Consider the following 27,741-nt stretch of genomic DNA (forward strand, 5'->3'; position numbering starts at 1 on the left):
CTGATCTGGGGGATCGCGCACGTGCGCGATGGGGGAAAGCTCTTCCCACATCGACCGGGTTTTGGAATGGGGTGGCTATCCACTGATACCAGCGACCCATATACTTTGCTAAATCATCTCGGGAAAAATCAAAGTTTCAATCAATTAATGAACATTAATATTTATCATATATATTATAAATCTTAGGTATATTTTAAAAACAATAAATGTAGGCATACAATATTAATAAATCACCGAAAATATCATAGAAATGATTGACTTTTTTTTTACAAGCTAAGTATATGATTTAACTTCAATACTAAAATTGAGCAACTACAACCGGAAAGCTTAATAACTTTAAATCAAATTTGTTAATTTTCTTAGTTTAGTATGTCTCATAAGAGTAACTCGTATAATTGTATGTAAGACTATAAATGGCTAATGGCTCTTTTAAGAATTTCAATGAGAACGGATCTGTAATACTAAGAAAGAACTTGATAAGAATATAAATAAGACTGCTCAGAGCTAGAATTTCTATTAAAATAACAAAAGTTATGAAGGTCGCCCTAGAAGAACTCGAAAGAGTGTAGATTAATTTTTGTAATTTCCTATTAAAATATATTACTATATCACTGCCATAAGAACGAACTTCAAGTTTTTCCATGTATAATCACTTCTTCCGAATCAAATGAGAGAACCCACAGATTGCAGGTCTCTGATAATACGAACTGATAAGAATAAAAGACTCCTAGAGTTCAAATTTCTATCAGAGCAACAAAAATCACTTCGCGTTAGCTTAATTTACTAAGAAAATTAATTAACAAGACTTCATTCGCGTGAGCTTAATTTACTAAGAAAATTAATTAACATATAAGATCGCATACTAGACGCAACCAGCGGTTCAAAAACACTTCAAAAAGCAAGCATTAACTAAACGGAGGAAAAGTAGTCGCAGCTGCCACACATGTTATACAGTTGTCCCGAAGAGGGTTCGATGAAGAATCGTAGGGCCTGGGTGCAATTAAGCTCGTGACTGGCGATTTGCTGTTGTAGAAGTACCTGAAGCTGCTCCATATTGGCAGAGTGCTCAAACTGGATGCCACACTCGCAAATGAAGGCGCCTTTGTGGCGTCTTAGGCTTTTTATTTGACAAACTGGGCACAGCACATCCTTTTGCTTCTCATCCGGCTCTACGTATAGGGTTTCCAGGTTCTTTTCACCCAGGGCATACCACTCGTTCACATCGGCAAGTAGTTCCTCTAGGATGAGCTGCTCCAGCTCCACATCCTTTTCCAACTCACTGAGCTCCAGACGCAGAATGTCCCTGAGTTCCGACTGGAAGGAAAGTAGGTTATTTATGGATTATACGTTGGGAATCACTTGTCTTACCAATTGTATTTCGCGATTGGCGTCCGTGCATCTATTGCGGGTTTCTATAATGCGCTTGCGGTACTTCTGTTGAGGTTTTAATAAATAGTACTAGGTGATTTTAATGGGAATACTATGCTTTTTACCTCTCGCAGCATTTCACGTAGTTTTGGCATTTGCTTTCCCATTCGCTGCCTTTTGGCCACATCTTGAGCATGTCGTTTCTGCTCCACGGAGGTGTGATAAATCGGGTTTTGTGTGGAATTCATTTTATCACGTTCTGTATAGTAAAATTGGTTGGTTTTTGGACTGGACAAGTCCGTATCGTCAAACAGGTGGGATGCCTTTTGATTCGGAAATGTTGGTGCATAAAAATAACCTAAAATACATAAAATATTTTAATTAATCAAGTGTAAAGTTAAAATCAATATGCTACCTTCAAAAAACCATTAAAAGTTGTTTTTAATTATGAAGAACAACATTTGTACGTAGATAATTATTAGAGCCAAAAATATAAATTTATAGAACAAGGCCAGAAGTTAGAACATACCTCTATCTATATCTTAAAATTTTTGTTATTACAGTTTAGTAAAGAATACATTGTAGAACCAGTAGTCAGTTAATTACCCTATGAACGCCAAAATTAGTGTAACATTGTTCATAGCACACTATATGCAGTAGATATTACCCAATTTGCAAACATTTTAACAATGGCAAATATGGAACAACCAAGTTGAACAGTAATGTTTCCAAAGTAACCGGTTAATGCAATGCGATATAAATACCAGGACAGACCAAATAAACCCGCAAAACCACACAAAACACTACTATTGTTACAAGCAAGCCATAATAATCAAAAAACCTACCTTAATTCCCGAAATTCCGCGCAATCTCCTGTTGATAGCCGCTAGAGGTGGCACTTCTTCGATAGTCCTGCCAATTTAGACAGTGTGACCGCTTGCCAGAATCCCGCGTGTCACGTTCTCCCGCATCTTGCAACACTGAACGCAGGGTTGCACCGAGCCGATTTGACAGCTCGTAGATGGCGTATAGCACGTTTCCGGTCTTTCTTTCCCTTTCTTTTACCAGCGTGTGCAGTGACTAGTAAAAGGTTAGTGCGATATTTTCAATAAAAATACACCTGAACTTGTGAGGAAACCGCTCAAATGCAATCGTTTTGTGCCGCCCACAGATGCCTGCTCCGGTCGCCAAGAAGCCAGCAGCGAAAAAGCTGCCCGCTGTGCCGGAATCGAAGCTGAAGTTCAGCAAGAAACAAATCTCGAAGCGGGTGGCCGATTCGAAACGTCGCCTCAAGAAGGCCGCCGTGATTGCCCTGCGCAAGAAGGAGAACCTGGTGCGCGCCGAGAAGTACCAGAATGAGTACATCAAGGCTGACCAGCGGGAGATCAAGCTGCGCCGTCTGGCCAAGAAGCGCAACCAGTTCTACGTGCCCGCCGAGGCCAAGTTGGCCTTTGTGGTCCGTATCCGCGGGTGAGTGAAGGAATTAGCCCTAGCAATCCCCTCCAGCTATTCTAAACTGCTTCCTCCCTTAGTATCAACAAGGTGGCGCCCAAGGTGCGTAAGGTCCTGCAGCTGTTCCGTCTGAGGCAGATCAACAACGGTGTGTTCATCAAGCTGAACAAGGCCACCATCAACATGCTCCGCATTGCCGAGCCCTACATCACCTGGGGTTACCCGAACCTCAAGTCCGTGCGGGAGTTGATCTACAAGCGCGGTTTCGTCAAGCACAACCGTCAGCGTGTGCCCATCACCGACAACTTTGTCATCGAGCGCAAGCTGCGACAGGCCCATCAGATTCAGTGCGTCGAGGATCTTGTCCACGAGATCTTCACCGTCGGCCCCAACTTCAAGTACGCCTCCAACTTCCTGTGGCCCTTCAAGCTAAACACCCCCACCGGCGGCTGGCGCAAGAAGGCCAACCATTATGTCAACGGTGGAGACTTTGGAAACCGTGAGGACCAGATCAACCGTCTGCTGCGCAAGATGGTCTAAGGGATTCACCCAATCCATGTGCTGAAACAACAACAACAACAGCAGCGGTACGATGTAAACAGTGAGAGAAATAAAAGTTACTTTTATAAACCCACGAATTGCCGTTCAGTACAAAAACGCAGTGTTTTCGGTTCAAGGAGGTGATGTGGTAACTATGTGAAGGAATCCTATGCCAGTTGGATTTTAATTCTTGAGTGATAGTCTTGTTATCAAGCTAAAGAACCGGTTGTTTTTCCAAATAATCAGCTAAATATATGAAGTTTCTTTTTTGTCACATTTTTTATCAATATTCTACATTACTTAGGCATTTCCACAAGACTAATTCCGCAGAAACAAATATTAAACATTCTTTAAAATCTGTAAATTAACTCAGAAAACGTTTTCTTCCTTGAAACGGATGTCTTTGAAATTTATAAATAAATTATACGGCATTGAGGACTTTTAAATTAACCGGCATCGATAAATGTATTCTAATTTTTAAAGAATTTTACTTGAAATGAGAAAAGATTTTGACATGAAATTACGCATTAGCTATTTGTATATGAAATTCTTGAATTCTATGCGATAGTATCCGAAAAAAGGGATTTTGGTTATTAAGTAATTGTGGAATATTAAAGACATAATAAAAGAACTAGAGATAGATATGTAGATATTTTCTGAATTCCACCTTTTATTACCTATTGATCCTCAAAATGAATTAGTTTAAAACGACTTTTCTCCTTAGACCCCAGCATTTCTTCCCCTAAATCAAATAAACAAGATCGTTTTCAATTTGTCTACGCTCTAGATTGTTTATTGTTGTTCTGGTCAAATTTTAAGCGCGCTTAATGCACAACACTTAAATGCAGATAGCATGCTAAACTCTGGGTGCCATAGGGTAAAATCGTTAGCCAATCTTCACTTTATTGAATACAATATTTGCCTTTCAGCTGGCAGTGGATTTTAATAAATTTTTACACACACAATATAGTCCAAAGCAGGTAGCAAACAAACATAAATGAAGATTCCAATCGCATGGAAATTAGTCAATAATCGGGGGGAACTGGCACCCATTTAAATGTATAATTTAATTAATTGTTACCACATGAAGCACATGCCGTTGTCCGTCGTAAGATTCCCGGTTCTACTGGTGTCCGCCAGCCTGCGTGGTGGTCACGTGAATGTTCTGCACCAGGCGCTGGCCCCAGTACTCCTCCAGATCGAATGGCTTGAAGTTTTTCAGCTGATTGTCAGATTCGTTGCAGTAGAGCACAGCTGGGCTCTGTTCGTAGACCTGGAGAGAGAGCAAAGCATGAAGAGCAACCGAAAATTACAGCCGGGACCGTATCATCAATGGATTCATTTTGTCATCAATCCTAAATTGTTTTCGAATGATTTGGTTTTACTTTGCAGGAGTGTCTCCTTTCGTAAGTGATAAAATTGTAAGTTGAAAAATTACTTTTTGGCAAACATTAAAACATTCTTTTCGAACTAACAGCTAAAAAAATATACTACGTATTGTATTATAATGAAGCTAAAACATGCGACTTAAATTCTTTTCACATTTCATAGTATTTTAGGAACGTATAAAAGAGATCGTGGATTCAAAGGAATATTTTAATTATTCTGTGGCGAAATTTTATTTTTTTATGTATTTTTATCGAACCTATGGATTTATTATGGACATGTTAGATATTGGAGACAAGTATGGTATCTCAACTAAGAAAATCCTAATATATACAAAAATTTTAAAACCCTACCAACTTATACATGAAAAATATCGTGGCATACTCTTGAACACCTTTTTATGAGGAATGAAAATAATTATCGTTTGATCAGAAATGATAGAACATATCACCACTATTATATCTATACTATACTATATATATATACTATACTATCCTATCCTATTTCCATAAAACCTGCACACTTTAAACACCTTTAAAATTTATTTCAAACATCAGTCTTGGATAACTCAACATACCTTATTTAAGGGGTATAAAAATAATGATTGATTGATCAGAAATGATAGTAGGTATGGCACTTCTATATCCTATCCTATTTCCCTAAAAATGATCAAAACTGGAAATGAGAATGACGACTGACTCATCGATGGCTACGGTCCCTGTTTTTTCGCGGGCAAAAAGCGAAGCAGGGTGACTAGTGGGTGGTCATCTGGTTCCGAAAGTCGGGCACCTTACCTTATTCCATGCTTCCCGGATGTATCGGATCAACTCGTCGTGCTGCGAGATTGGAAGGCTCTGTGGTTGTTGTTGCTGTTGCCCGGCGGCTGTCGCATATAGGGCATTGCTGTTGTTGTGTGCCCCGACGGACGGAGAACTACCGGCGCTGTGATTGTTGTATCCCGGAGAACTGGACGCCCCCGCCACCGAATTGTTGTTGTGGTGATGATGGTAGCTGTGCGACGGATTGTGCCCGCTATTCTGGCGTCTTATGTTGTAGGGGTAGCGTCTATAAGGAAGGGGAAATATTATTATAACAGAATATATTAGAAAAATTAGAGTGCGGCTAGTTCCAGGCGAATATAGAGATATAAAATCTCTTCTATAAAGAAAGATATCTAAAAGTATGCTACGATTTTTCTAAAGTGATTTCTTTGGCATCCGTGATACCATTTTACATAGCATACTTTAAGACACACTTGTTAGAGTTTTCAAATCTCTGAAGATTTGTTTTTTACACAAAATGACAAGAGCCTGCATAAAACCAATATGGTTGCCAAGATCTTAACTATCATATGGACATCCAAATGCCACTTGTTACTAATCAATAAAGTACATTTATAAGGCGGGAACCCTTTAGTGCCCGAACATTTTTGAATGATAATACCCATTTTATTAGAATATAATAAAAGTAACGGGTGTTAAGAGGAAGATCGGACATACAGACGTGCCATGTATATACCCGTGGATGTGCGTATGTGTGTAAACACTGTCTTTTGTCGTTCGACGCACACAGGGCAGTTCGAGCCAAAGTACCGTTTTACGATACCGCTCTGCGGTCCCGTTAATTTACCCGTTATTGCGATCCATATTGCCGGGTCTTTGTGTAATTTAAGGTTCCCAAAGTACTCTTGTTTATTGCAAATTATTTATATTCCGTACAAATCTTTTCTCTAGAGATGTAGAATCATCGATAGAAACATCGATATATTTGTAATTTTTGAAAACATCGATATTTGACGGGAATTCTCGTTGTTTTTCACTTAACAAATTATAAAAATAATAATCCTATTTCTTAACAAGAACAAAAATATAAGTTAGCTTAAATAATTGTTTAAAAACATTTTTGTACTTTAAAAATATGTGACTGCGATCATAAATGTTACCCCACCTTTAAGTGTGACCACAGCTGGCCTGTAAAAATCTATTGAAGGAATACCTTTTACGTTACTATACTTATCGTTATAATTTTCAAAAAATATATATTCGTGGGAAGGATTTTTAAAATCTATGCCGTGTTTAATGGAATTACATACATATATTGGTGAAACATTGTAAGTCATTTACATCAAAGGTCTAAAAAGTATATTTTCAATAAAAAAGTAAAGCTTTTTGAAATATTTTTTTTAAAGGAAGGCATACTTGTTATTCAACAGTTTTTATTGTGCTACCTAGTACTTAAACCTTTCGAGCAATATAAGCACACAACATATTTCTGTAAAAACTTTTTAAAACAAGGATATCACAAGAGAATTTGGCTTAAAAACAACGCTTGTTTCCCCATCTTTTTTCTTAATTCTTAAAAAAAAATCCAAAAAAACGTAGGTCAAAACATTGTCGTCATTTATTTGGAAGTGAGTCAACAGATTAGGGAATGTAAATATTTTTTTTACTGAAAAATCCAGTTGGATTATTCATTCCATTTGTCATAGTTATCAGTACATTTATTTTTATAAAATGCATAACATATTTTTTCATCTATCTCTAAAATAAAGAATGCTTCACGTACATATATTACAATACAGGAAATGATAAAAGAGATAAAAGGTATCGTCGAATATTAATTTACAGATCATTTACAATAATTCAACATGTAGATATAAATAATGACGGTAAAACATGTCATTCATCTTGAGCATTCATTTCTTCACACCACATTTATGCGCCTTCATATTGCGCAAACCTTAGTTTAGACCTCGTAACATTTGCAAGTAGCAGAGAGAATAAAGTCTTTGTATTACACACATATAAAATCTTCAACCTTAGTCAAAAGAGTTGAGCTGCCTGTGCACCTACGCGTGCGGAGGGAAATCCCATTTAAACTAGTTTGGCGACTCTTTCCCCTAAAAGAGCATTCGATTTGGCAACTCACGGCAAGCATTATATTAGCACATTCATAGATCATCATCCCCGATGCCTTCGAACGCCTCGTTGGCCACCCTTGATCCAATGTCTACGTCGTTGCGGAAGAATACGGCTCCAAATGTGCGGGAGGTAGCGAACCTGGGTTTGGATCTGGGGGCCGAGTCCTCGGACAGAAACCTAACAGGCGGCGTTGTGGGCGCCGTGGACGTAGAGCACGAGGAAGACGCCCACGTCGACGTGGAGCAGGTAGAGCTGGGCGTAGATGAGGACGAGGTCACTGGCGTCCGCTCCTGTTCCTCGTCACTGCCGGGATGCGTCCCATCGCCTCCGGAGTTGCCACGCTGCAGCAGTTCGTCGACCATCGCCTGCAGGCAAACGGACATCAGCATGGCCTGCTCACTGTTGATGGTTATCCAGCGCAGCGTCTGCTTGCCAATAAGATACTCGAACGCCAGCTGAAGGTGCGTGGGCGGAAGCCGCGACTCCAGTGCGTTGTGGGTGACGCTGACGCGCCACGACCGCATCCTGGTCACCCGGAACTTGGTTTCGTAGATCTTGGCACCACGTGCCGTTCGCAGGGCCAACTCCTTGTTGCCAATGCTGACCAGCGCCATAGTGTTCGGCTCCGGATAGTCCACTTGCGCCTCATCGAACTGCAGGCAGCCATAGGAAGGCAGCTGACGCACCAGCTCCATGTACTCTCGCGGTCTTCCCTGCATCTGTAGGCTGCTCAGCTGGCGACCCTCGCCTGGTGAACAGATGACCACCCACTCGCGGTTCACATCCGCCACGGTCTGGTTGTACAGCAGGCTCAGGGCCACCTTGTTGCCGATAAGTTTGGCATCTCTACTCGAGTCCCAGTAGCAGGTACGGAGCAGCAGCTCGCAGGGGTCTCCATGCAGACGCGTTATGTACGGCGATTCAAAGTCCATTAGACGTCGCACCAGGTGCAGTTCATCGGATTTTCTCTGCCGTCGCACTAGGAACAGGCAGAAGAAGCGCATCAGCTCCTCGGGCAGCTGGAGATCTTGGCAGACGCTCTTCAGAAGCGCACTGGCGTTCTGCTGCACCGAGCAGCTGACCAGGATGCGTTCGCTCGAAGGATTCGTGTAGACCTGCACCTCCAGCTGCTGTTCCTCGCAATCGCTGATTACCATGCCCTCGGCCAGGGCCGTGTCCAGTTGGGCTCGCTGCAGGAAGTGCTGCAGATGGGCGGATCGGGCGAGACGGTTGTCCTGACCCACCGCCTGCAGGTACTGCTCCAGGGCACTGCGACGCGCCTCCAGTTGGCCATTGGTGAGCGGCAGGAGGCGTTTGGGGGGAAAGGGCGGCAGGGGAACGCCCACACAGTGCCTGCGCAGCTGCTCGTTCAGCGAGTGCAGCTGTTTGTAGCGCAGGACGCAGTGGGGGCTGCCGTTGATGTGTATGTTGTACGCCGTGTAGGTGGGCGAGGAGCCCAGCTCCTGGCTGTCCGGTATGGAAAAGTGCATCCTGCTAGTGTGCGTCGGCGCCCGGCCAGCGGTTCACTTGTGCATGGCCAAGCTGCTCCTCTGCTAAGCGCAGCAATTGCTCTCAATTCAATTAATTCAGCTTCAATTGTTCACTTTTTTGCTGCCAGCGAGTGGGACCGTACGCGCATACTCACAAAACACCAAAACGGTAAACTCCAGTTTTTGAATCCGTAGACCGTAAAAATTAAAAATGGCGACTGTAACTGAATGTTAAGATGCACTGTTAAGGATTTGAATTTTCACTTTTAAAATAAAAACATGAATATTTTATTTTATATCTTGCTTTTTTCTGTTAAAAACTTTAATAATAACAATGTCTACATGAATTCTATAATTTTTTTTAAGTTTTTAACCAATTTCAATATTTTGCTGAACACTTTTTACAACATTTTCAAGAGGAAAGGATTTAAAAGTAGGAAATTTTCAAACGAATATTATTCTAAACTCTTCAAAAAATATTTTAGGCAACTTTTTTTCCCTTCTCCATCACCCCTAAACTGAAAAGTTTTGGATAACACGACTGATCCAGTCCATATAGTAAGATACATTTGTGTAAACTCCTATTCCTCTACAATGCGCAGATCCATAGCTGATAACGCCGAACTGGGTATGCCGAAGTGTTCCCTGGTAATCTATCACCGCGCTCATTGGACCACCCGAATCCGCATCACACGAGTCGCTAGTGGAACTACCGGCACATATCTGGGTTTTATCAACCTGCTGCCCAAATTTACGCTTGCATAGCCTGTGATCCAATTTGTATTGAGTCGCTGTCTGTAGTATTCTGCTTGGAATACTTCCTACATCAGTTTTACCCCATCCGGTTATGTTAAATTGTGTAATGTTTTCCATATGCTTATTGACAAGAAGGCAAATCGGTCTAACATTTTCTAAAAAAAAAAGGTTTTAAGTTTAGAAGGTCCTTATCAGATACTCAATTTCATTACCTGAAAATTGCACCTCATTTTTCATTCGAAGCAGAGCTATGTCCGCCGTGAAATAGCCAAAATCCTTGTGCATTAATTTCTTATCGACATCAATTTCATAAGCTCCTGGTATGCAATTTCCCGATGGCGTGCAATCTACCCCAGAATTCAGTGTATCGTATTCGCCCAACCGCACCTTCCTGCGAAAAGAAAATTTAGAAAACCTACGGAGAAATAAAAACTCTGGCACATACATTGAAGAATTGAATAAGCAATGCGCGGCCGTCAGAACAAAACCTGCAAAATTGTGGTGAATTGGTTTTTAACTAACTTCAAATTAATTATAAACCATATAAACGTACGAGAAGTAATGAGAGAGCCGCCACAATTTTTCTCACTGATCACCAAAACCATCCATGGATTTGAGTTTATATCAGCATCTTTACCACCAAAAATCTTGGGACGAATATACGTAGTTGTTCCACAATTGGGTTCTAATAAGGATGCTGATCCTTCTTTAGTTCCAAACAGTAGGAAGACAAAAGCCAAAGCGGCAATTCTTGCAAAATAGACCGTCATGGTCATGTTTCAACGAAAACTGAATGAAAAGAGTCCGGGTTGAACCCTTTTTATCGCAAATTTCTTAAATTGCAAAATAATAAAAAAAAAATGGTATGTTGAAGCTTATCATATCGTTTTTTACCCGTTACTCATAGAATAAAATGTTTAGAAAAAATAAAGGATATTCGACCTTATAAAGTATATCCTTAATAAGGATATTAATCTAGCTATGCGGTTAGGTAGGGGTATATTAAAATTTATTGACAAATTAGTATCAATTAATGTTATTTTTAGGCAATCTCATTTAACAAACTGTATTACAAGTCAACTGGATACTGAACTTCTCCTTTAAGCATAACCACTCCAGAGGGATTTACTTTTACTTTGATTTTAGTGTTGGGATATAAAACACCATAGTCCACGTTTTCGTAAAGATCCTGAAAGATTTTTGATATAAATATATATACAGTGAATATTACTAAAAACTTACCTCTACTCTGTATCCAGAGAAATTAATAAGTCCCAACTCCTTTAAAGTAACTGATATATCCGAAGGGGTTCCATCCGTTCTTCGATTAACAAAGGCGATTGCGTAGGAGTAAAAGTTTTGGTATAGTGGGCCAATAGGTCTTGACCAAATCTCAATTCCCTTATGTTTATAAATTCGTCTTCCTTGTATACCAAGCGGATCTTGATCCACTGCAATTATTTTTCGGTTTTGTAAAATATGCTTAAATTGCGGACGAATCGTTCTTAAATCCACTGACATCAAAAGAGGAGCAGCCAAAATTGACCAAATTGCGAATTGTGTTTTGGCTTGCTCATAACTTAGTCCAAAGTTTCCAATGATCAACTGAAATTCAAGTGGAAAAAATCAGAATTTGATGAACTGGTCACGAAAAAAAACGTTATACCATGTCAGGATCATTCCAATGCCCAGGCCCCGCATTTGGAGCTATTAAATCCTGATTATTGCCATAGTAATCGATTATATTCTCAACAGAAGCCCAGGAGTCCTGGATGTCATCGTAGTTTCTCCAAAGGTTGCAATGGGTTTGAATTGCCGAATAGTTTGGCTGTATTCCAGCGTATATCTGATACACGGGCCAGCTACACGAATATACCATCGCTTTGCCTGTACTATTTAGAAGCCTTCCGAATGTCGAATAACCCCGGTCCATGTCATAGGGCAGTGCGTAGCAGCCATCTAGTTTTACATAGTCCACATTCCATTCTGCAAACTGAAGTGCATCCTTATCTTCATAACCTATAATGCCAGGATACCCCGCGCAAGTATAATTTCCGTAGTCCTCGTATATTCCAAATTTGAGGCCCCTGGAATGAATCTTGATGAAAAAGTATAAATAAATTACTGGCGGAAACACAGGAAGCACTGTTAATCAAGATAATTATGCGTTCGAATTAATGGAATTTCCGCTAGTTATACTTTACTTTCCCAAATTTGTACAGTGATAAGAGATTTATTTTTCTTAAGAAAAATTTGTTTTTAGAATTCAGAAATGCAAATACCCATTTACACTGGGAAAAACACAATAAACCAACGTTAATTTCGGTAATTCTATTCTTTTAATTAAGAATTTTTTTTGATAACTGCGGAATTTTTTTTGATAAATGCGGTTTTTTTTCTTTTGTATTAGAATAATAAAAATTAATTAAAAATACAAAAAATAACTAAAAGTGCCATTTGTATACTCACATAGTCAGACAAAGATTTGATTCCATTAGGAAACCGTTTGCGGTCAGCTACCAATTTTCCATCATGACTGCGGTGCTTTTCTAACCAGCAATCGTCAATATTTATAAATTCATAGCCAACAGATGCATATCCATCAGCGACGACAATATCCGTCATTGTTTGAAATAACTGTTCACTAAATTATAAAAAACATCAAAACATTTATAAGTTAAAATTAATTTTAAATATTAAAAAAGCAATGATCCTTATTTACCTTATGCAATTATCTGGATCGTTTACGCAGTCAGTATTACACCGAAATCTTTCCCACGAAAGCCAACCCATTGGGGGAGTCTTAGCGAGTCCATTGTCTAGGCAGTTACACAAGGTGCTACTCAATAAAATTATCCAAACAATATATAACATCGTTTTCTAAAATTACAAAATTTAAAAATTTGTAAATAATTTAAATAATTAAAAAATATTTTTTTGAAAATCAATTATTAATATACGAAGTAAAAACCACGCTTAAACTCCAATCGTTCCAATATACTTTAATATATTTAATAACTTATATTATTATTTTAAAATTGTCTAATTTCTTTATTTTTAATTGGGCATTTATAATATTATAAAACAGAAATACACATAAAGTACATTAATTTTATTAAAACCGTCTGGCAACGCCGTTTAAGCCTGGCTCATGGGTTCGTTGAACAATGGGTAATTTCAAGAGAGGAAAAAGAGAAAAAGGTCTGGGTCAGTAGAAGAGCAGAGCTGAGACTCTAGATGAGTACCGATATTGTTCTCACTCTTTTGTACACGATATAATAACAACAAAGAAAGACAACATAACAATAGCTCCATAAATTAATTCACAACATGGTGTTATATATTATCCACATACACACGAATGCAAGCTATCAAACTGCTTTTAAAAACCAATTAAAATATGATAATCGAACTAATCCTAAAGGTTCAGATAATTTTGGGTTATCTTCACAAACGCACTGTGTGCAAATTTAATTGTTGTCAATTTTATCCGCACGTACACTTAAAAGAAAAAAATAAACTAGTTTGTGAACAGATATGTGTGGTACATACCGATGATTTCTATTTGTATATTTGCAGCGCAATTAAGTAATTGAGTTTTCCGCATTTGATCCGGTTTCTCAAAGCTAATAAGACCTTATGTTGGTTTTTCCGATTGCTGCTCAAATACTTTAATTTGTACACCTCAATTGTTTTACGGTTTGCAGTTTAATTCGGGCTTAATAAGTTATTTACACAAAATTCAGTATTAAATCGATTATAAAGTGTTTGCAAGTCATTTTGATTCCAAAGAAAAACAAATGTGGCAAGTGCAAGAACTTAGTAACACATACAAATGGAGACATGTATACCTTGATAGGTATATACACGTTTACATAAACACTTAAATTAAAACCAGTTATTTTAAGAGTTAAGTATTTTTGGTATGGGGATTGTTACCTTTAAAGTGGTGTGGCGACAGAGTGCTCATCCACTATGTTTCTTTCTGCAAAGCAACATTAATCGAACTTAAAATGTTTAGTAGTAAAATTTGCTTTACAAAATTAACACATTTATCATATAATTTTATTAAAATATTAGGAAATACGTTTAATCATACACTTAAGATAGTTATTCTAATTTGTACAGAATTAAAAACATGATCAGCTAATAACCATTAATAAGCTTTATAAGATTCCGGTCTCGAATAAATTGGCATTTCTGCTCAAATTGTTGCAGCGATTCCTCCATCTTCATATATTCGTTATTTATCATTTTATTGTTCTTACGGATTTGATTCAGGAACTTATCCATGACGGAACAGTCTTCCTCTGGAAGAACTGGAAAATAAATATATATTTAATTTTGCAAATCTTGTATATTATTATTATATTTTTAAATATCTACCTTCCTGGCTTTGTTGCATTACAGGTGGAGTTCCCGTCGATATTGTTGACAGGTTCGAACGTCCAATTTTCTCACCGCTTTCTACAAACTGAGCGATAACATTGCGGAATTTCTCGGGAATCAGAAAGAGTCGATCAACATTGCCCTTCTTGTAACACAGATAAGCACTTTTCATTTGAAACCACTTTCTTCGAATTTGAGTGGGGGATTTATTTGGAAAACCTCTTTTTTTCATCTGGTTCGCAATCTGGATGAATGTGTACTGCGTGGTGCTCGTGGACAGGGCTCCTTGGCAGTTGTTTACTTCCTTTATCAAGTCGAGCATGCATTCGATTTCAGCGGAAATCCAAAAATTTCTTTTCAGCTTTTCAGACTTCATGGTTGAGTTAGTTTCCAAAAATAAAAATAAATAAATTGTTCTTGCAAATAGTGTGACCAAATCGTAAGAACCTTATTACACCGGAAACGATAGAACTATTAACATGACGGTATTTATTTTCCCGCTGAATAGCTAGAAATGTTAAAACATTAAATTTGAAAAACATAACATTTTTTAAAATAAACCTGGAAACTTCTTTATCTTAGAGATACATTTTATCTATGTTATTGAGGCATATAACTAAATTGTGTAAATGCTATAATTTTATATATTAATGATTTTACATTCAAAAACAAATTGAAGTATTGACGTAACATTCAAAAATGTTTAATGTAAAACTAGAAACCATCTTTGCTTAAGTCGTGTGCAGTATATTAACTTTTTAGCACCATCAAAATTTGTTGTTTCGGGTATCATGGACATATTGACCAACATTTTTACCTGATTCAATAGTAATTCAAAATTTAACTAATTTAAAAAAAAAAACTTGTTTTATATTTTGCAAAAAATACCGCACATTTTATGGTATCATTTAACGGTGACATGTGACAACCCTACCCGTATTCGCACGCCTGTTGCTTGTTCTGCCTCGTCTGATGTTTTTGTAAATTATTTCCGCGAATTGGACTAATTTTGGTTTATTTAAATAGGTGGCACAGGTAATGCAACATCGCATAATACATTGTCATAAGGAATGTATAAGTTAATAGCTTTCACTTAACTTTAACATCTTTGTTTACATTCTTTCCCCAGAAACGTGTTGCGAAAGTGTAAATAATGGAGTCCAAGTATTTGGCCACCAGCAAGGGCGATGCAGGGGGTCCATCGCCCGTAAAATTCTCCATTAAACGAAAACACGATGCCCTGAGCAATAGTCCTGTTATTGAGAAAAAACCGCATGTAGCCCAAATAAGGCAAAAAATAACACCAATTCTACTGACCAGCAAAAGAACCTCAATCGAACAGCACCAGCGATCATTGCCCGTCTTCAACTGCCGCCAGAGGATCCTCAAGGAACTAGAACAGAATGACACCGTTCTGATCATGAGTGAGACGGGATCGGGGAAGACCACCCAAATCCCACAGTTCCTTCTGCAGGCTGGCTACGCCAAAAACGGAATGATTGGGATAACCCAACCTCGTAGAGTGGCGGCCATAACGGTCGCCCGTCGAGTTGCCCAGGAATTATCGGGAAACATTGGAGATACAGTGGGCTATACGGTTCGATTCGAGGATGCTACCTCAAAGGCCACCAAAATACGTTTTCTCACCGATGGCGTTTTGCTGCGAGAGTCCATCAAGGATAGACTTTTGCTCAAATACTCTGTGATCATTCTGGACGAAGCTCACGAAAGAACAGTCAATGCAGATCTATTGTTTGGGATAGTAAAGGATGCCCAGAAGGAGAGACGGAAGAAAAAGTTGGGCAATCTAAAGGTTGTTGTTACTTCGGCCACCATGGATATAGATCACTTTGGAAAGTACTTCAATTGCAAGGGAATGTATCTGGAGGGCAGGACGTATCCCGTCCGGGTGATGCACACCAAGGAGGAGCTCGAGGATTATGTGCACACCGTGCTGGTTACTCTCTTTCACATTCATCGAACCACTCCGAGAAAGTAGGTATCCAAAAACCTAAATATCACTTAAAATGACATGGAATTTTTATACAATTTTTATCTGTTTTTATAAATTGGTTTCCTTACCTAAAATCCTTTAATTTTTTATATTTTATCGCACGTACTAAACCAAAACATTTAATATTACAGCCATGACGTTTTGATATTCCTAACAGGGCAAGAGGAAATTGAATCACTGGCCCAACAAATTCGCCAGCTTGCAAAGGTTAGTCTTTCTCTTATAAAGCAAACTATCTTTATGAAACAAATAAGTTTTATATTCTTTAAGATGGACATGAGTGGAACTACGGATCTCCGCGTATTTACTTTATACGCCCAATTATCGCAGGGCAAACAATTGGAATGTTTTGTCCCAACACCAGCTAACGTTCGGAAAGTAATACTGGCCACAAACATTGCCGAAACCTCGATTACCATACCCGGCATCCGTTGTGTGATTGATTGTGGATTTGTGAAAGAGAAATCTTTCAACACCGCCGACGGATTGGATGTTCTAAAGTCTGTACGGATATCAAGGGCTCAAGCCTGGCAGAGAACAGGACGAGCAGGTCGCGATGCGGATGGAACTTGCTACAGGACTTATACCAAAAGAGAAATGGACTCGTTTGCCGATGCCACACAGCCAGAGATCCTGAGAACGAACCCAACCTCAATGGTGCTACAGCTACTCGCCCTAGACATTGATTGCAATAATTTTGACTTCCTAGATGCTCCACTCGAAGAGGGACTAAGGAGTGCATGCAAAAGTCTAGAGGCCCTGGGAGCTATTAAAGTTGGAGCAGTGTCACAAATTACACCTCTGGGTCGTCAAATGGTCCAGTATCCCTTGGATCCCAAATATTCAAAGCTACTTCTAACTGCATCCTCCTTCGGCTGCATGGAGGAGATTCTAAGCCTCGTAGCTGTCCTATCGAGTGATCATGTTTTCGTTTCGAATAGCGACAAAAATGAAATGGCCGCCCTGGCTCATGCTAAATTTCAATCTAAGCATGGCGATCATTTAACGCTACTAAATGTATTTAATGCATTTTCTAAGACAGAGAAGCCAAAGGTATTAATAGCTAACATAAAGTCATTTTAAACTGTATCATTTATATTGGTCTTGCTTTTCATTTTCATTTCAGATGTGGTGCCATGACAACTATTTAAATCTGCGGAGTTTAACTTACGCCCGGAATGTTCGTCGTCAATTAACTGAAATAAGTGAGCGACTACATCTAGCCCTAAACAGCTCCGATGACATTGAAACGCTAAAGAAATGCATCTTAAATGGGTTTTTTGAAAACATTGCCGTCTTGCAACGAGATGGTTTCTACATAACCGTTTCCGGGAATATTAAGGCCAAAATTCATCCGTCAAGTGTTCTGCATGGAAAGTACAAGCCTAGCTACATACTCTTCACCGAAATTGTTCAGACGGAACAAACATTTCTTCGCCAAGTCACAGAGATATCCATTGAATGGATTCAGGAAATTGTGCCGTTTGTTAAAAATATACCAACAAGATAAAATAAAGTACAAAGCTGTTGAAAATACGCTGTGATTTCCATATTATTCAGGGTCAAAATGAAAAAAGTCTTACATTTTCTTTGGTATTCGAGTCTTTTTTATTTAGAGTGTGGGAAAATAACAATAAATGTAACAAAAAATATATATAAAACCCGACATTTGTTTGTTTATATTTATTATACCTTAACCAGTTAACATTTAAAATATTTTTGAGATTATTACAATACAACTATGGGATTGATTTATAGAATTCCCGCTAGCGCTGTTTCATGTTCGGCAGCAGCAACCTGGCTATGATATCTTAGTCTAGCATTACTTACAGGAGCCCCTGGAAATAAAACAAATAAAATAACCATATTACTATGAAAGTTTAGATTTACTCACCAATATAACTTAACAGAACCGGGAGAAAGATCAGGCCATGCGCCGCCCCAATGACTACAATACCTAAATACATGCGGAAATAAAACACTTGGAATATCTGACTTTTAGCAAAAGCTAGCACCAGAATGCCTGCAAATTTGGTTAGCGTAATTCCGGAGAAGATGGAACTACCCATTTTTGATAGGCTATCTGCTGCCCGATCAATTTGACTAACTGATTTCGAAGTAGCGAAGCTGTGCACCAAGTGCGAACAAAATTCTACAGATATACCGACAGCCATAACAAGATTAACTAACGAAACAGCGTTCAACGAAATGTTCCAATAATACATTAGGCCTCCTAGATTAACAACAATCATGGTTATTGTGATTACAACAACTAATGCGGAATGAACGTCGAAGCCCATCAAAATAAATGTAACAACGAAAATGGAAAGAACTGAAATACCCATGCTCTGCAAGGTATCCGACCACATGGTTAGATATTGTTCGTAAAACACATAGAATACTGAATAGGGAAAAACTTCGACCGTCAAGGCCGTTTCCATAGGAACTCCGTTGGACATTAATCTGCCCTGCAACATTTGCGTAATATTAGCCGATATCTTTCTAGCTGATTCCAGCGCCAGAAAATAGTCAGCCGAGGATTTTAGTATGGTGTGATAGGCCATAAAATACGACGTCTCAATGTTCAGTCTTTCATGGCTATAGGAATACCGAACAGCTCCACCGTAGGCGGCATGACCGGCCTTGGCGCACGAGTCGTCGGGATTATCCTTGAGGAAAAATGGGAAATACTTTTCAAAGTCCTTTTCGCCCGGCCGTGAAAGGGAATTCTGTGTGATGTTACACCTTAAGCAGGAAGTATCTGAAAGAAGTATTGCATTATTAACCATTTTATGGTTATAACTATGGATAACTCACCTTGATGGGGACAAAATTCGCCAGTATCCTTTCTGTATTTGCAGCAGGAACTTGCCGCTGCTGTCCAGCCAAAGTAATCATCGATCCAACTGGATGCCGGACGGGCGATATAGGTCTGGTTTGAGTGCCTACTAGCTAAGTAAATTTGCGTGAGAACGCTGTCGTCGTTGCAATATTGACCTGCACAAATCAAATTCTGATTCGAACTATTTGTATAAGCTAAATCACCTTTGAGGACAAAGTAAACCGGAGGGCCAATGTTGAGATTCTCGTTCAACGATTGGAAATAATGTAGAACAAAACTATCCTGGGGCATGGCCAATTCTTGGTCCAGTCCGATGTCAATTTTGGGGGCAATAGCAATACTAAAGCACAGCCAGGCAAAAAAGATAACCATTACACTGGCTCGCACTACTTTCTTCATTAAAAAGGGAACGTAGACACTACTGAAAAATTTGTACAAGAGTCCCTCATTGTTGATTATACTATCTGGTTTCTTTCCCTTGATGAAACAACAAATGTCCATTCGATTCTCCTCCTTGCGTTTCGTATCTAAAGTGAATAGACTTACGAAACAGGTTATTTGCAATATAAAGTCAATGATAAGGGCTACGCCCGCATATAAGGCAAAAGCCCTAACGGCCGGCATGTCAGAAAGGCCACCGAGAAAGAAGCAAAAGCTTTCACTCAACGAAGTTAGGAGCATACTGGGACCAACACGACCTAGTATTCGACCAATTTGCTGCTCCAGCGATTCATTGGGTTTGCGCTGGTCGCGCTGGTGGGTCTGGACGAGGATGAAAATATTATCCACTCCGACTGCTAATACTAAAAAGGGTATCACTTCTACAATGATCAGGGTGGCCGGCAAGCCGATGTAACCGAAAATGCCAACGGAGGAGACTACTGAGGCTAATACAATGATGACACCACCTATGCCAAGGGTTATTTTACTATCGATAAACACTCTTTTGAACTCCTTAACATGTCCCAGCGATATCGCAATGTACAGGAACATTATTAGGTAGGATACCAAAATGGTCAAAACATCTGACTGGGACTCCCTATTCAGCTCGTCTTCTATCGACCTCTCCGAAGTGAATGCTATGTCCATGTACTCTGACTTGTTGTACTTCGTATAGTTAGTCATAAACTCAATGAACTGCTCCTCCCACGCTAAGGCGTGCTCTAGATCGGCTTTGTTGTGGTGATTCTTCACCAAGAATGTTAGGATCAAAGCATTGGCCTCCTGGTATTCCGTGCTGCCCGTCAGTTGGGCTCCAGGCGGTAGGAAACCACCAAAGGCTATTGCTGGATCTACGGGACCACCATAGGGCGCTAGGCATAAATACGGATTACTTATGCAACCGTAGAGGCCATCCAAATAGGTAACCTAAAAACCAAACTAAATTAATATTCTATAAGGAACTTTTAATTATTTACACTTACATTAAATCCATTATCGTCATCGTGGTCATCCAATCTTTCACGTTCATCGGAAAAGTATCCCCAAATAGATTGTATCACGCATTTTTTCACATCGATTTCACTGCCGTCATCTGATAAGGGTGCAAAACATATGTCCTTTAACTGAGTGCCATTAGCATTGATGTGCTTTATGCCCTCCTGAAGATCTAATATTTGACTTAAAAAGTCTCTATCGAACACAGGGCCAAAAGTTAAAGGGCCATTCGAAGTATTGTGCACAATTTGGGGCAAGTTCACAGCTTTGATTATAATCTACAAGACAGAATTACATTAAAAAAGATTTATGATTATAATTTTAGTTATTATTATATGTTTTTACCTGTTCAAGCCGGTAGAATGGTGAAAACTTTGTATCAAAGTACTCTCTTTCAATTCTGGATTTTGAGTTCGGGGACGCCCAAAGCTTCACCGGATCCGTTGTAATTTCTATATAACTTATGCCATATCCCAGAACCGCAACTAAGGTAGCTCCGGCAATTAAAATCGTTCCTGGATTGCTAGCAAAGAATGTGCCCCATTTCGTGAAAATTGTTTCCAGAAAGGTTTCTGTATGTGCGCCCAGTTTTTCAAAATATGAATCGTTCTCCCTATAAGCCAGTTCATCGGAAACATCATTGCCGTCGATTTGAAAGTTGTCATCTAAAAAAGGAGGTTAAAGTTAAATACTAAAAATACTGAAATAATGCGAAAAAATACTACATTGTGGTTGTTTTCTAAAGCTATAATGATAAAATTGAATTATTCACAACCGTGTGAGTAAACTCAAAACTCTGATAGCGGTTCTACGCGACTTAGTTAATAGAATATCATCGTTCATTAAGCTACTTATTTTATTTATTTATTTATATTTGTATTTCATTCAAAGCACGTTTTTATCAAAAATGCCATTGAAGTTTTTCGAAACATTGTTGGCTTTTGGGGAATATTTTATATGCGTAAAACTCACCCATTGACGAACCTTGTGTGAATAAAAACGATCCCATTAGGAACACTATGACTCCGACAATGAACACAGCTGCCATTATAACGAGATAGGCATCGAGTCCTAAAATTTTAAATGGTTCTGGAGGCGTGGGTTCTGGAGGTCCCTGAGGACAGGACAGTTCACAGTCGGAGCATGAGCACGCAGGTACTTTGCTCTGTAAATAAAATCCATATTATATGTGCTATAAAGTTGTACCAGAAAATGTATAACTTACGTTAACCGCTTGGTTACAAGGAACGGTGGTTACGTTCAAGGGTGTAAATTCATCGCTCTTTGATTTGGGCTCATGCTGAATATACGTTATTTGAAAAGGAACATAAGGGCTAGTGGCGTCTCCCATGAAATTAAACCATTTGGTAGGATTACAGCGAGATGCTGAATAAGCTCCACACATCAAATCGAATGCTAATTGACCAGTTTGTGGTACAGAAACCTATAAAAAGTTAGTAATGATTAGATTGATAATTATTTTAAATTATTATTAGTTTGGACTTGCCTGAGAGCATGATTTGTAAGTCTTGTTGATGTATTCCGTCGATATATGCAAATCCACGGAACTAACATATTCAACACCTAAATTAAAATATATATTGTATTGCTTAGGAATATAAGTAATATTATTCCACTACTCACCTTCTTTATTCTTTTCCGTTTCCACCACATGCATAAATTCCGATTGCTTTGGAGAGCAAGTGAATTGACAGATGTGACGAACCAAATTCTCCATGCAGGATGGACATCGGTCCAGGATATTACCGGCCAGCTTTACATTTTTATTTAAAAGATTAACCTGCAAAGGAAAAAACACTTAGTTTTGTATTCACTGTAAAGCTGATAATATTCATACCTGATTTTGGTCGCAGCAAAATTTGTTTTCATTGGTGTCTAGCAAATAGCCACATCGTTCTTTCAGCATCTCCAAACCGTCTTCGGGCATTTCCTTGGCTGTTCCATTGTAGGGACAGTTTTGACTGTGACCAATCGCATTGGTGTTGCATACACCATACCAAACACAGTCCTAAAATAAACAAATAATTATAATAAATATTTATATTTAAAATGTAAATTTTTAGACTAACTCTAGTAACTAAGATAGGCTATTATTTCTGACCCTTTGTTTATTTTAAATTTTACCTTGCGAGTTAAGAACGTCATCACCGCCATCTTGGGTCTATTATAATAAATTTTTTAATGGGCTTGCATCTGTTTTGACTCCCTCACGCGCTTTTAAAATTTTATATGCACAGATGACGTAAAGCAGCATCTATTTCACTTTTCAGGTTTATTCTAATGTGGATTTTCTAAATATATCGAATTACGATTCCTTTAAGCTATTCACTTTGGGTTCTAATAAGTTTGGATTGAACAAAATGATAGTTACCTGTTTCGATGATTGAATTAACGTGAAGAGTACTGCAGCGAAGAGGATGTGTACTCCAAAAGGAGTACTCCTGAGTTTGAGTGGGGTTCTTGAACTCATCCTATCACAATCGCATATCTGTAATAACAAAGGTAGTTAAATATAGAGCAAACGGTTTAAAGCTATTATACCTAAAAACGACCTAGTCGGTTTCTTTTGCGGTGTATTGAACGCTCGAAAGCTTAAACTTCAGATTTCACGTATACGTACTGCTCATGCAAATGTGTCTAATAGGCAAAAGAAACCGTTTTCGAACGCATTAAGTAAACATTTATTCTCGCAACCGATATCTGTACATACAACGGAGTCAGTTAAGTCTGCTGAATCACTTGCAACTCGTAGATAAGCGAAATTCAGTGTAATAGAACTGCTACCGCGAACCCTAATGATAAACAGATTTATTGCCACACTTCAAAAACCATACCGTTGAAGTGGTTTTCATGTAATCAAGCATTGTTTATTTACATTATACGGGTGGGTGCGTTTTTTATAATTGCCTTTTCCCTCCACCCATTAAAAGATTTTCCGATAATTAACAAAATATCCCAAATCAAAAGGTAATGCCTATTTTGACTTTTATTATTCATTCTTTTATTGATAAAATTCTGATGGTTTTTACAAATAAAAAATGTTAGTAGAATTTTGTTAAATGGCAAATGCCTATGAGGTTTTTTCTTCCATGAAAAGAATTTATAAGCCCCTTGACTATACTGGGTTCACATGAAAAATATTTATAAAATTAGTTATGACTCAAAGATTAGCAAACCATCTCCAGCTCGAAAAGAAAATTCAGTTAAGTTATTTCACTTTTAAATGTACTTTTTAGACTCTTACAGATCACCTTGATTTAATAAAAATTATTTAGATCAACTCAAGTATATTAATCTAGCTCAGCTGCCCATAAAGTGACTCTTATAGCCTCATAAAGCTCATTATCAAAGTAAAAATCCGATTTTTGTATTATTTTTGGTGTTTTTTGTTAGTGCTAAGCAGTGCTGATGAATATTTTGCTAATTAATATTAAAATTGCTTTAGTATCTGCAATTTTTTTTTTGCAAATTTTGACCTTGGAAATAAATGAGGCAAAAAAAAAACATAATCATGAAAATATTTATAATTTGTCATATATATATTACGCTCTCCTTAATAAATAGATTTAGTAGTCATCTGAATTCATTTTCCCAATGAACTCAAGAGGTAGAGTATAATTTCTTAAGGGGTATCTATTTGCCTCGCTTTTTTTTATATATTTTATTTTCCTTACTCATGATGACTCTTTTCCAATCAGTGAGCGTTATTTATTAAACTGATCAATGAGTGTGTTTTTTCATCGTGAACGATATTTATTTTTTTTATCACAGTATGTATGCTTATTTTATGAGAGATTTTTAAATGATTGAGAGAGTTTTCTATATACTGAAGAATTTTGAACAACAACATTTCCCCTTCTAAACTATATGCAAGAACTGAAAATTCGATAAATGGTTGTCCTATTGTGCTAATCAACTCAAAGATGTTTGTAGATCTGTATTTTTAAGTCTATGCGCAGAAATAAGTGATATTATCAAGAGCCATGGGTATCCTAGGATAATTCGGTTATTTATGAATTTAAATAGGTTCAGTTTGTCTAAATTTCCTTTAAAAAATGTGTTAAAGGGTGCTATGACTCCACAATATGCCCCTATGGGCTTATCCAATTTTCTTAAAGAAATACCTACTCTTTAAAGATCATGTACTTTAGGATTGTGTGAACAATGAACATATGTACCATGTACGTCTTTAACTAGAAATGGAAAAAATGTTTTTTTTTGTATTTTGATAATTTTTTATCTTGAGTTCGGACTCAATTCTCGAAATGGCAATTATTTGCGACAAAAGACTAGTTTATCATTAGAATGCTTCAGATTTTTTTAATTCCCTAGTGGTTTCCATAAGTCGAACACACTCTATTAGAATTTTTTCTCGTTTTAGAAATCCTGTTAAATTCTATTTTATCTTCAAAAAGTTCTTAGCAGAAAAGAAATGCCTTTGATTGCCTTTGAAAAGCATAGCGATAAGAGAAGCAAATTCCTTAGCAGAACAAATATTTTAAGACCCCACGGTCCATTAAAAAGAGTTCAAAAATTGTGACCCCATGAATAATAAATGGCGAAAACTTCGGAGGACTATTGGAACCATTTGCTACTGATTAATGTGAACCTAACGACGGTTCACTAGGTAACGAAAAATGACAGAAATATCAGGGGAGTCAGTGGGTTTCGGCCTTTGACATTGATACGTTAAATTTCGCGCTAAAACTCATTGTCGGTAACTGGCTTTCGGTTTATGTACATATGTATGTAATGTGGCCTCTGTGAAAGTGATGATGCAACTAGTTGCCAGGAGATGGAGGGGGAAATTCCATTATGCTTTCGTATATTATGTACGACTTCTTGGGAAATCGAAAACTGCTTCGGTAGCCTTTTTTTTCCACCATCATATGCAAATTTAGCAACCGCATCGGTAAATCGGGAATAAAAAATCAGCAAGTCGAAATTCTCGTATTCATTCTGCGGATCCATTGCCGATGTATTATTTATTTTTTCTGAGCTTGGTGCAGATATCTTATTGTTAAGCGGATGTCACTGGATGGAAACCATCTTGCACACAAGATATGACAACGAACAGTGGTTCGATGAAAATATAGTATACTATGCTATCACTTCCACAGAAATCGTTAATTGTAAACATTAGTATTGCGCCGAACCAATAAAAATGCTTTCTTTGTTCTGCTCTCCTTTTTCGTGCACATAGGTATGCTTCGCTGTGTGTGTGCGTGCAGTTCTATGAAGTCACCTTAAATAAGTATAGGTTCTATACTTAATTCAATTACACCCGTTTATGCTCAAAGCCCGAACTGAAATTTCTCTTTTTTTTCTACGATACGATTTTGATGCAAGCACTTTTGAGTCGGAGTTTACAATCGAGTATACGGTAAAATCTACGCGTGAATCATATACCCTTCAACCATCCAAGCTCGGTGCAAAGCGGAGTGAAAACCAACCAAACTGAAATATACAATTAAAATGTAAACACTCTCACTGACTACTTATCAGATTTATTGATTAATCGATTGTAGTCGATAAACGGCGAATATGAATGTTCGTTGGGAACGTTGGGAAAGGAACACTTAAAAATATATGGAGCTTAATTCAATCAAAGTAATCGTACATTTTAGTTGTTTTACTTACCTTATTTATAACGCACTTAAAAAATCGTATATGGCCAGCAGAAGAGCTTCTAAAAGACAGCTGATAATGTCTAGATTAGTTTTTGAAATTGTAGAGTTGTATGAGGCCATATTAATATTAATAATAGAACATAAGCTTATAAACCTTGTTTTTTTTTTGAAAATTAATTTGAAAGTATTAATTATAAAGCACAAAATTTAAAAAAAGGATGCGATATTTTTTATGACCGTAAGCCGATAACTTTTTCCCACCGTTCCATTTTTGAAGCTTTTCCCACCATACCAAAATCCTGTATAGCCTATCGATAGTCTGTTTGTTTGATTGCCGGGCCATAACTAACTATCGTGCATTTCTACTTGTCATCATTGAGCTCAGCGGCATTTATTTCCAAAGTCATGGTAAATTGTTTATTGCAAATAGCTATGATATTTAGTAACAAACTCACCCTTGGTTTTTAGTTTCGCAACCAGTACGATAGCGATGTTACGGTGTGGAGTCCGCAAGGACGCCTCCACCAGGTGGAGTACGCAATGGAGGCCGTGAAACTTGGAACCGCAACTGTGGGCCTGAAAAATAGAGAATCCGCTGTGCTTGTTGCCCTGTGCAAGCCCACCTCGGAGCTGTCGGCCACCCAGCGCAAGATAATCCCCATTGACGATCACCTGGGCATTTCCATTGCTGGAATCACGGCGGATGCCCGTGTCCTTAGCCGGTACTTGCGTTCCGAGTGCCTCAACTACAAGCACTCGTACGACTCGACCTATCCGGTCTCCCGACTGATCACGAACCTGGGTAACAAGATGCAGACCACCACTCAGCGCTACGATCGCCGTCCGTATGGCGTGGGTCTGCTGGTCGCCGGCTACGATGAGAAGGGGCCGCATGTCTATCAGGTCACGCCATCGGCGACCTTTTTCAATTGCAAGGCCAATTCGATTGGATCGCGCTCGCAGAGTGCACGCACCTATTTGGAGCGTAACCTGGGCACGTTCTTGGACAGCTCCAACGATGATATCATCTGTCACGGAATTCTTGCTATTCTCGGTACCCTGCCCACAGATGAGCATCAAAGCAAAGAGAACACGGCCCAGTTTGTAAGATTATTGGACATGGGATGCTGGTGTAAGCAAGACTCTTAACTCTCGTCTCTTCCAGAACATCACTGTGGCCATCGTCGGCAAGAATCAGCCATTCAAAATTCTTTCAAGCGAGGAGAACGATAAGTATCTTAAGATGGCCAAGGAGCGTGGTGCTCCAGCTGACCCGCCGAGGAACGACGATGACGACGACCGCCCATCCGCCCCAGAACAACCAGAAGCCGGACCACGCGACCCAGAAGTCCTTGTTGCCACCGAGCAGCGTCCTTAGGTCATTGTTTGGATATAAAATCATCTTAATCTCTAAAAATGTAAGATTGAAGGATACAATAAAATTGTTCTGGCATTTGCATAGATCTTAACACGGAACAGAGCGCTTGTTGCTCAT

General features: G+C 38.6%; 9 protein-coding genes across 14 annotated transcripts; 3 read left to right on the forward strand and 6 right to left on the reverse strand.

Annotated features, from left to right (window-relative positions):
• Positions 1-144: 144 nt before the first annotated feature.
• Ripalpha (RPA-interacting protein alpha) lies at positions 145-2,341 on the reverse strand. The gene is made up of 4 exons (XM_017089925.4): positions 2,214-2,341; positions 1,494-1,726; positions 1,369-1,434; positions 145-1,314 (listed from the first exon to the last, which is right to left on the reverse strand). The coding sequence occupies exons 2-4, from the start codon at positions 1,614-1,616 to the stop codon at positions 910-912; spliced, it is 594 nt and encodes a 197-aa protein (XP_016945414.3). The 5' UTR covers positions 1,617-1,726; positions 2,214-2,341; the 3' UTR covers positions 145-909.
• RpL7 (ribosomal protein L7) lies at positions 2,318-3,454 on the forward strand. The gene is made up of 3 exons (XM_017089924.4): positions 2,318-2,458; positions 2,540-2,838; positions 2,901-3,454. The coding sequence occupies exons 2-3, from the start codon at positions 2,540-2,542 to the stop codon at positions 3,358-3,360; spliced, it is 759 nt and encodes a 252-aa protein (XP_016945413.2). The 5' UTR covers positions 2,318-2,458; the 3' UTR covers positions 3,361-3,454.
• A 670-nt stretch (positions 3,455-4,124) lies between these two features.
• LOC108021287 (MAPK regulated corepressor interacting protein 2) lies at positions 4,125-6,533 on the reverse strand. 2 transcript variants are annotated; one of them, XM_017089927.4, is made up of 3 exons: positions 6,376-6,532; positions 5,541-5,811; positions 4,125-4,633 (listed from the first exon to the last, which is right to left on the reverse strand). In XM_017089927.4, the coding sequence occupies exons 1-3, from the start codon at positions 6,390-6,392 to the stop codon at positions 4,484-4,486; spliced, it is 438 nt and encodes a 145-aa protein (XP_016945416.2). In that variant the 5' UTR covers positions 6,393-6,532; the 3' UTR covers positions 4,125-4,483. The 2 variants fall into 2 exon arrangements, with proteins under 2 accessions (XP_016945416.2, XP_070850744.1); XM_070994643.1 differs by lacking the exon at positions 4,125-4,633 and adding an exon at positions 5,441-5,464 and having other exon boundaries at positions 6,376-6,533.
• A 591-nt stretch (positions 6,534-7,124) lies between these two features.
• Snx17 (sorting nexin 17) lies at positions 7,125-9,315 on the reverse strand. The gene has a single exon (XM_017090298.4). The coding sequence runs from the start codon at positions 9,155-9,157 to the stop codon at positions 7,697-7,699; it is 1,461 nt and encodes a 486-aa protein (XP_016945787.3). The 5' UTR covers positions 9,158-9,315; the 3' UTR covers positions 7,125-7,696.
• A 1,585-nt stretch (positions 9,316-10,900) lies between these two features.
• LOC108008509 (alpha-N-acetylgalactosaminidase) lies at positions 10,901-13,700 on the reverse strand. Of its 3 annotated transcripts, none has more exons than XM_017072379.4 (6): positions 13,466-13,700; positions 12,636-12,793; positions 12,383-12,557; positions 11,580-12,011; positions 11,156-11,518; positions 10,901-11,102 (listed from the first exon to the last, which is right to left on the reverse strand). In XM_017072379.4, exons 2-6 carry the CDS (start codon positions 12,785-12,787, stop codon positions 10,983-10,985), a joined length of 1,242 nt encoding a protein of 413 aa, XP_016927868.2. In that variant the 5' UTR covers positions 12,788-12,793; positions 13,466-13,700; the 3' UTR covers positions 10,901-10,982. The 3 variants fall into 3 exon arrangements, with proteins under 3 accessions (XP_016927868.2, XP_065723298.1, XP_016927876.2); XM_065867226.2 differs by lacking the exon at positions 13,466-13,700 and adding an exon at positions 13,373-13,436; XM_017072387.4 differs by lacking the exon at positions 13,466-13,700 and adding an exon at positions 13,269-13,421.
• Positions 13,701-13,956: 256 nt separating this feature from the next.
• LOC108009957 (uncharacterized) lies at positions 13,957-14,745 on the reverse strand. The gene is made up of 2 exons (XM_017074717.4): positions 14,300-14,745; positions 13,957-14,232 (listed from the first exon to the last, which is right to left on the reverse strand). The coding sequence occupies exons 1-2, from the start codon at positions 14,676-14,678 to the stop codon at positions 14,060-14,062; spliced, it is 552 nt and encodes a 183-aa protein (XP_016930206.2). The 5' UTR covers positions 14,679-14,745; the 3' UTR covers positions 13,957-14,059.
• Positions 14,746-15,196: 451 nt separating this feature from the next.
• Positions 15,197-17,852, forward strand: ath (ATP-dependent RNA helicase DHX33). Its single transcript, XM_017068530.4, has 5 exons — positions 15,197-15,337; positions 15,432-16,297; positions 16,448-16,523; positions 16,587-17,369; positions 17,443-17,852. The coding sequence occupies exons 2-5, from the start codon at positions 15,456-15,458 to the stop codon at positions 17,824-17,826; spliced, it is 2,085 nt and encodes a 694-aa protein (XP_016924019.3). The 5' UTR covers positions 15,197-15,337; positions 15,432-15,455; the 3' UTR covers positions 17,827-17,852.
• Positions 17,853-17,984: 132 nt separating this feature from the next.
• Positions 17,985-26,137, reverse strand: Npc1a (Niemann-Pick type C-1a). 3 transcript variants are annotated; one of them, XM_017089438.4, is made up of 12 exons: positions 26,026-26,137; positions 22,988-23,104; positions 22,454-22,624; positions 22,240-22,396; positions 22,103-22,179; positions 21,821-22,039; positions 21,568-21,760; positions 20,941-21,260; positions 20,583-20,873; positions 19,134-20,526; positions 18,211-19,077; positions 17,985-18,154 (listed from the first exon to the last, which is right to left on the reverse strand). In XM_017089438.4, the coding sequence occupies exons 2-12, from the start codon at positions 23,084-23,086 to the stop codon at positions 18,069-18,071; spliced, it is 3,873 nt and encodes a 1,290-aa protein (XP_016944927.3). In that variant the 5' UTR covers positions 23,087-23,104; positions 26,026-26,137; the 3' UTR covers positions 17,985-18,068. The 3 variants fall into 3 exon arrangements, with proteins under 3 accessions (XP_016944927.3, XP_016944928.3, XP_016944926.3); XM_017089439.4 differs by lacking the exon at positions 26,026-26,137 and adding an exon at positions 25,862-26,003; XM_017089437.4 differs by lacking the exon at positions 26,026-26,137 and having other exon boundaries at positions 21,580-21,760.
• Positions 26,138-26,498: 361 nt separating this feature from the next.
• Positions 26,499-27,722, forward strand: Prosalpha6 (Proteasome alpha6 subunit). Its single transcript, XM_017070453.4, has 3 exons — positions 26,499-26,654; positions 26,715-27,350; positions 27,412-27,722. The coding sequence occupies exons 1-3, from the start codon at positions 26,652-26,654 to the stop codon at positions 27,622-27,624; spliced, it is 852 nt and encodes a 283-aa protein (XP_016925942.3). The 5' UTR covers positions 26,499-26,651; the 3' UTR covers positions 27,625-27,722.
• Positions 27,723-27,741: the final 19 nt, after the last annotated feature.

The sequence above is a fragment of the Drosophila suzukii genome, chromosome 2L (genome assembly GCF_043229965.1).
Source record: "Drosophila suzukii chromosome 2L, CBGP_Dsuzu_IsoJpt1.0, whole genome shotgun sequence".
NCBI lineage: Eukaryota > Metazoa > Arthropoda > Insecta > Diptera > Drosophilidae > Drosophila > Drosophila suzukii.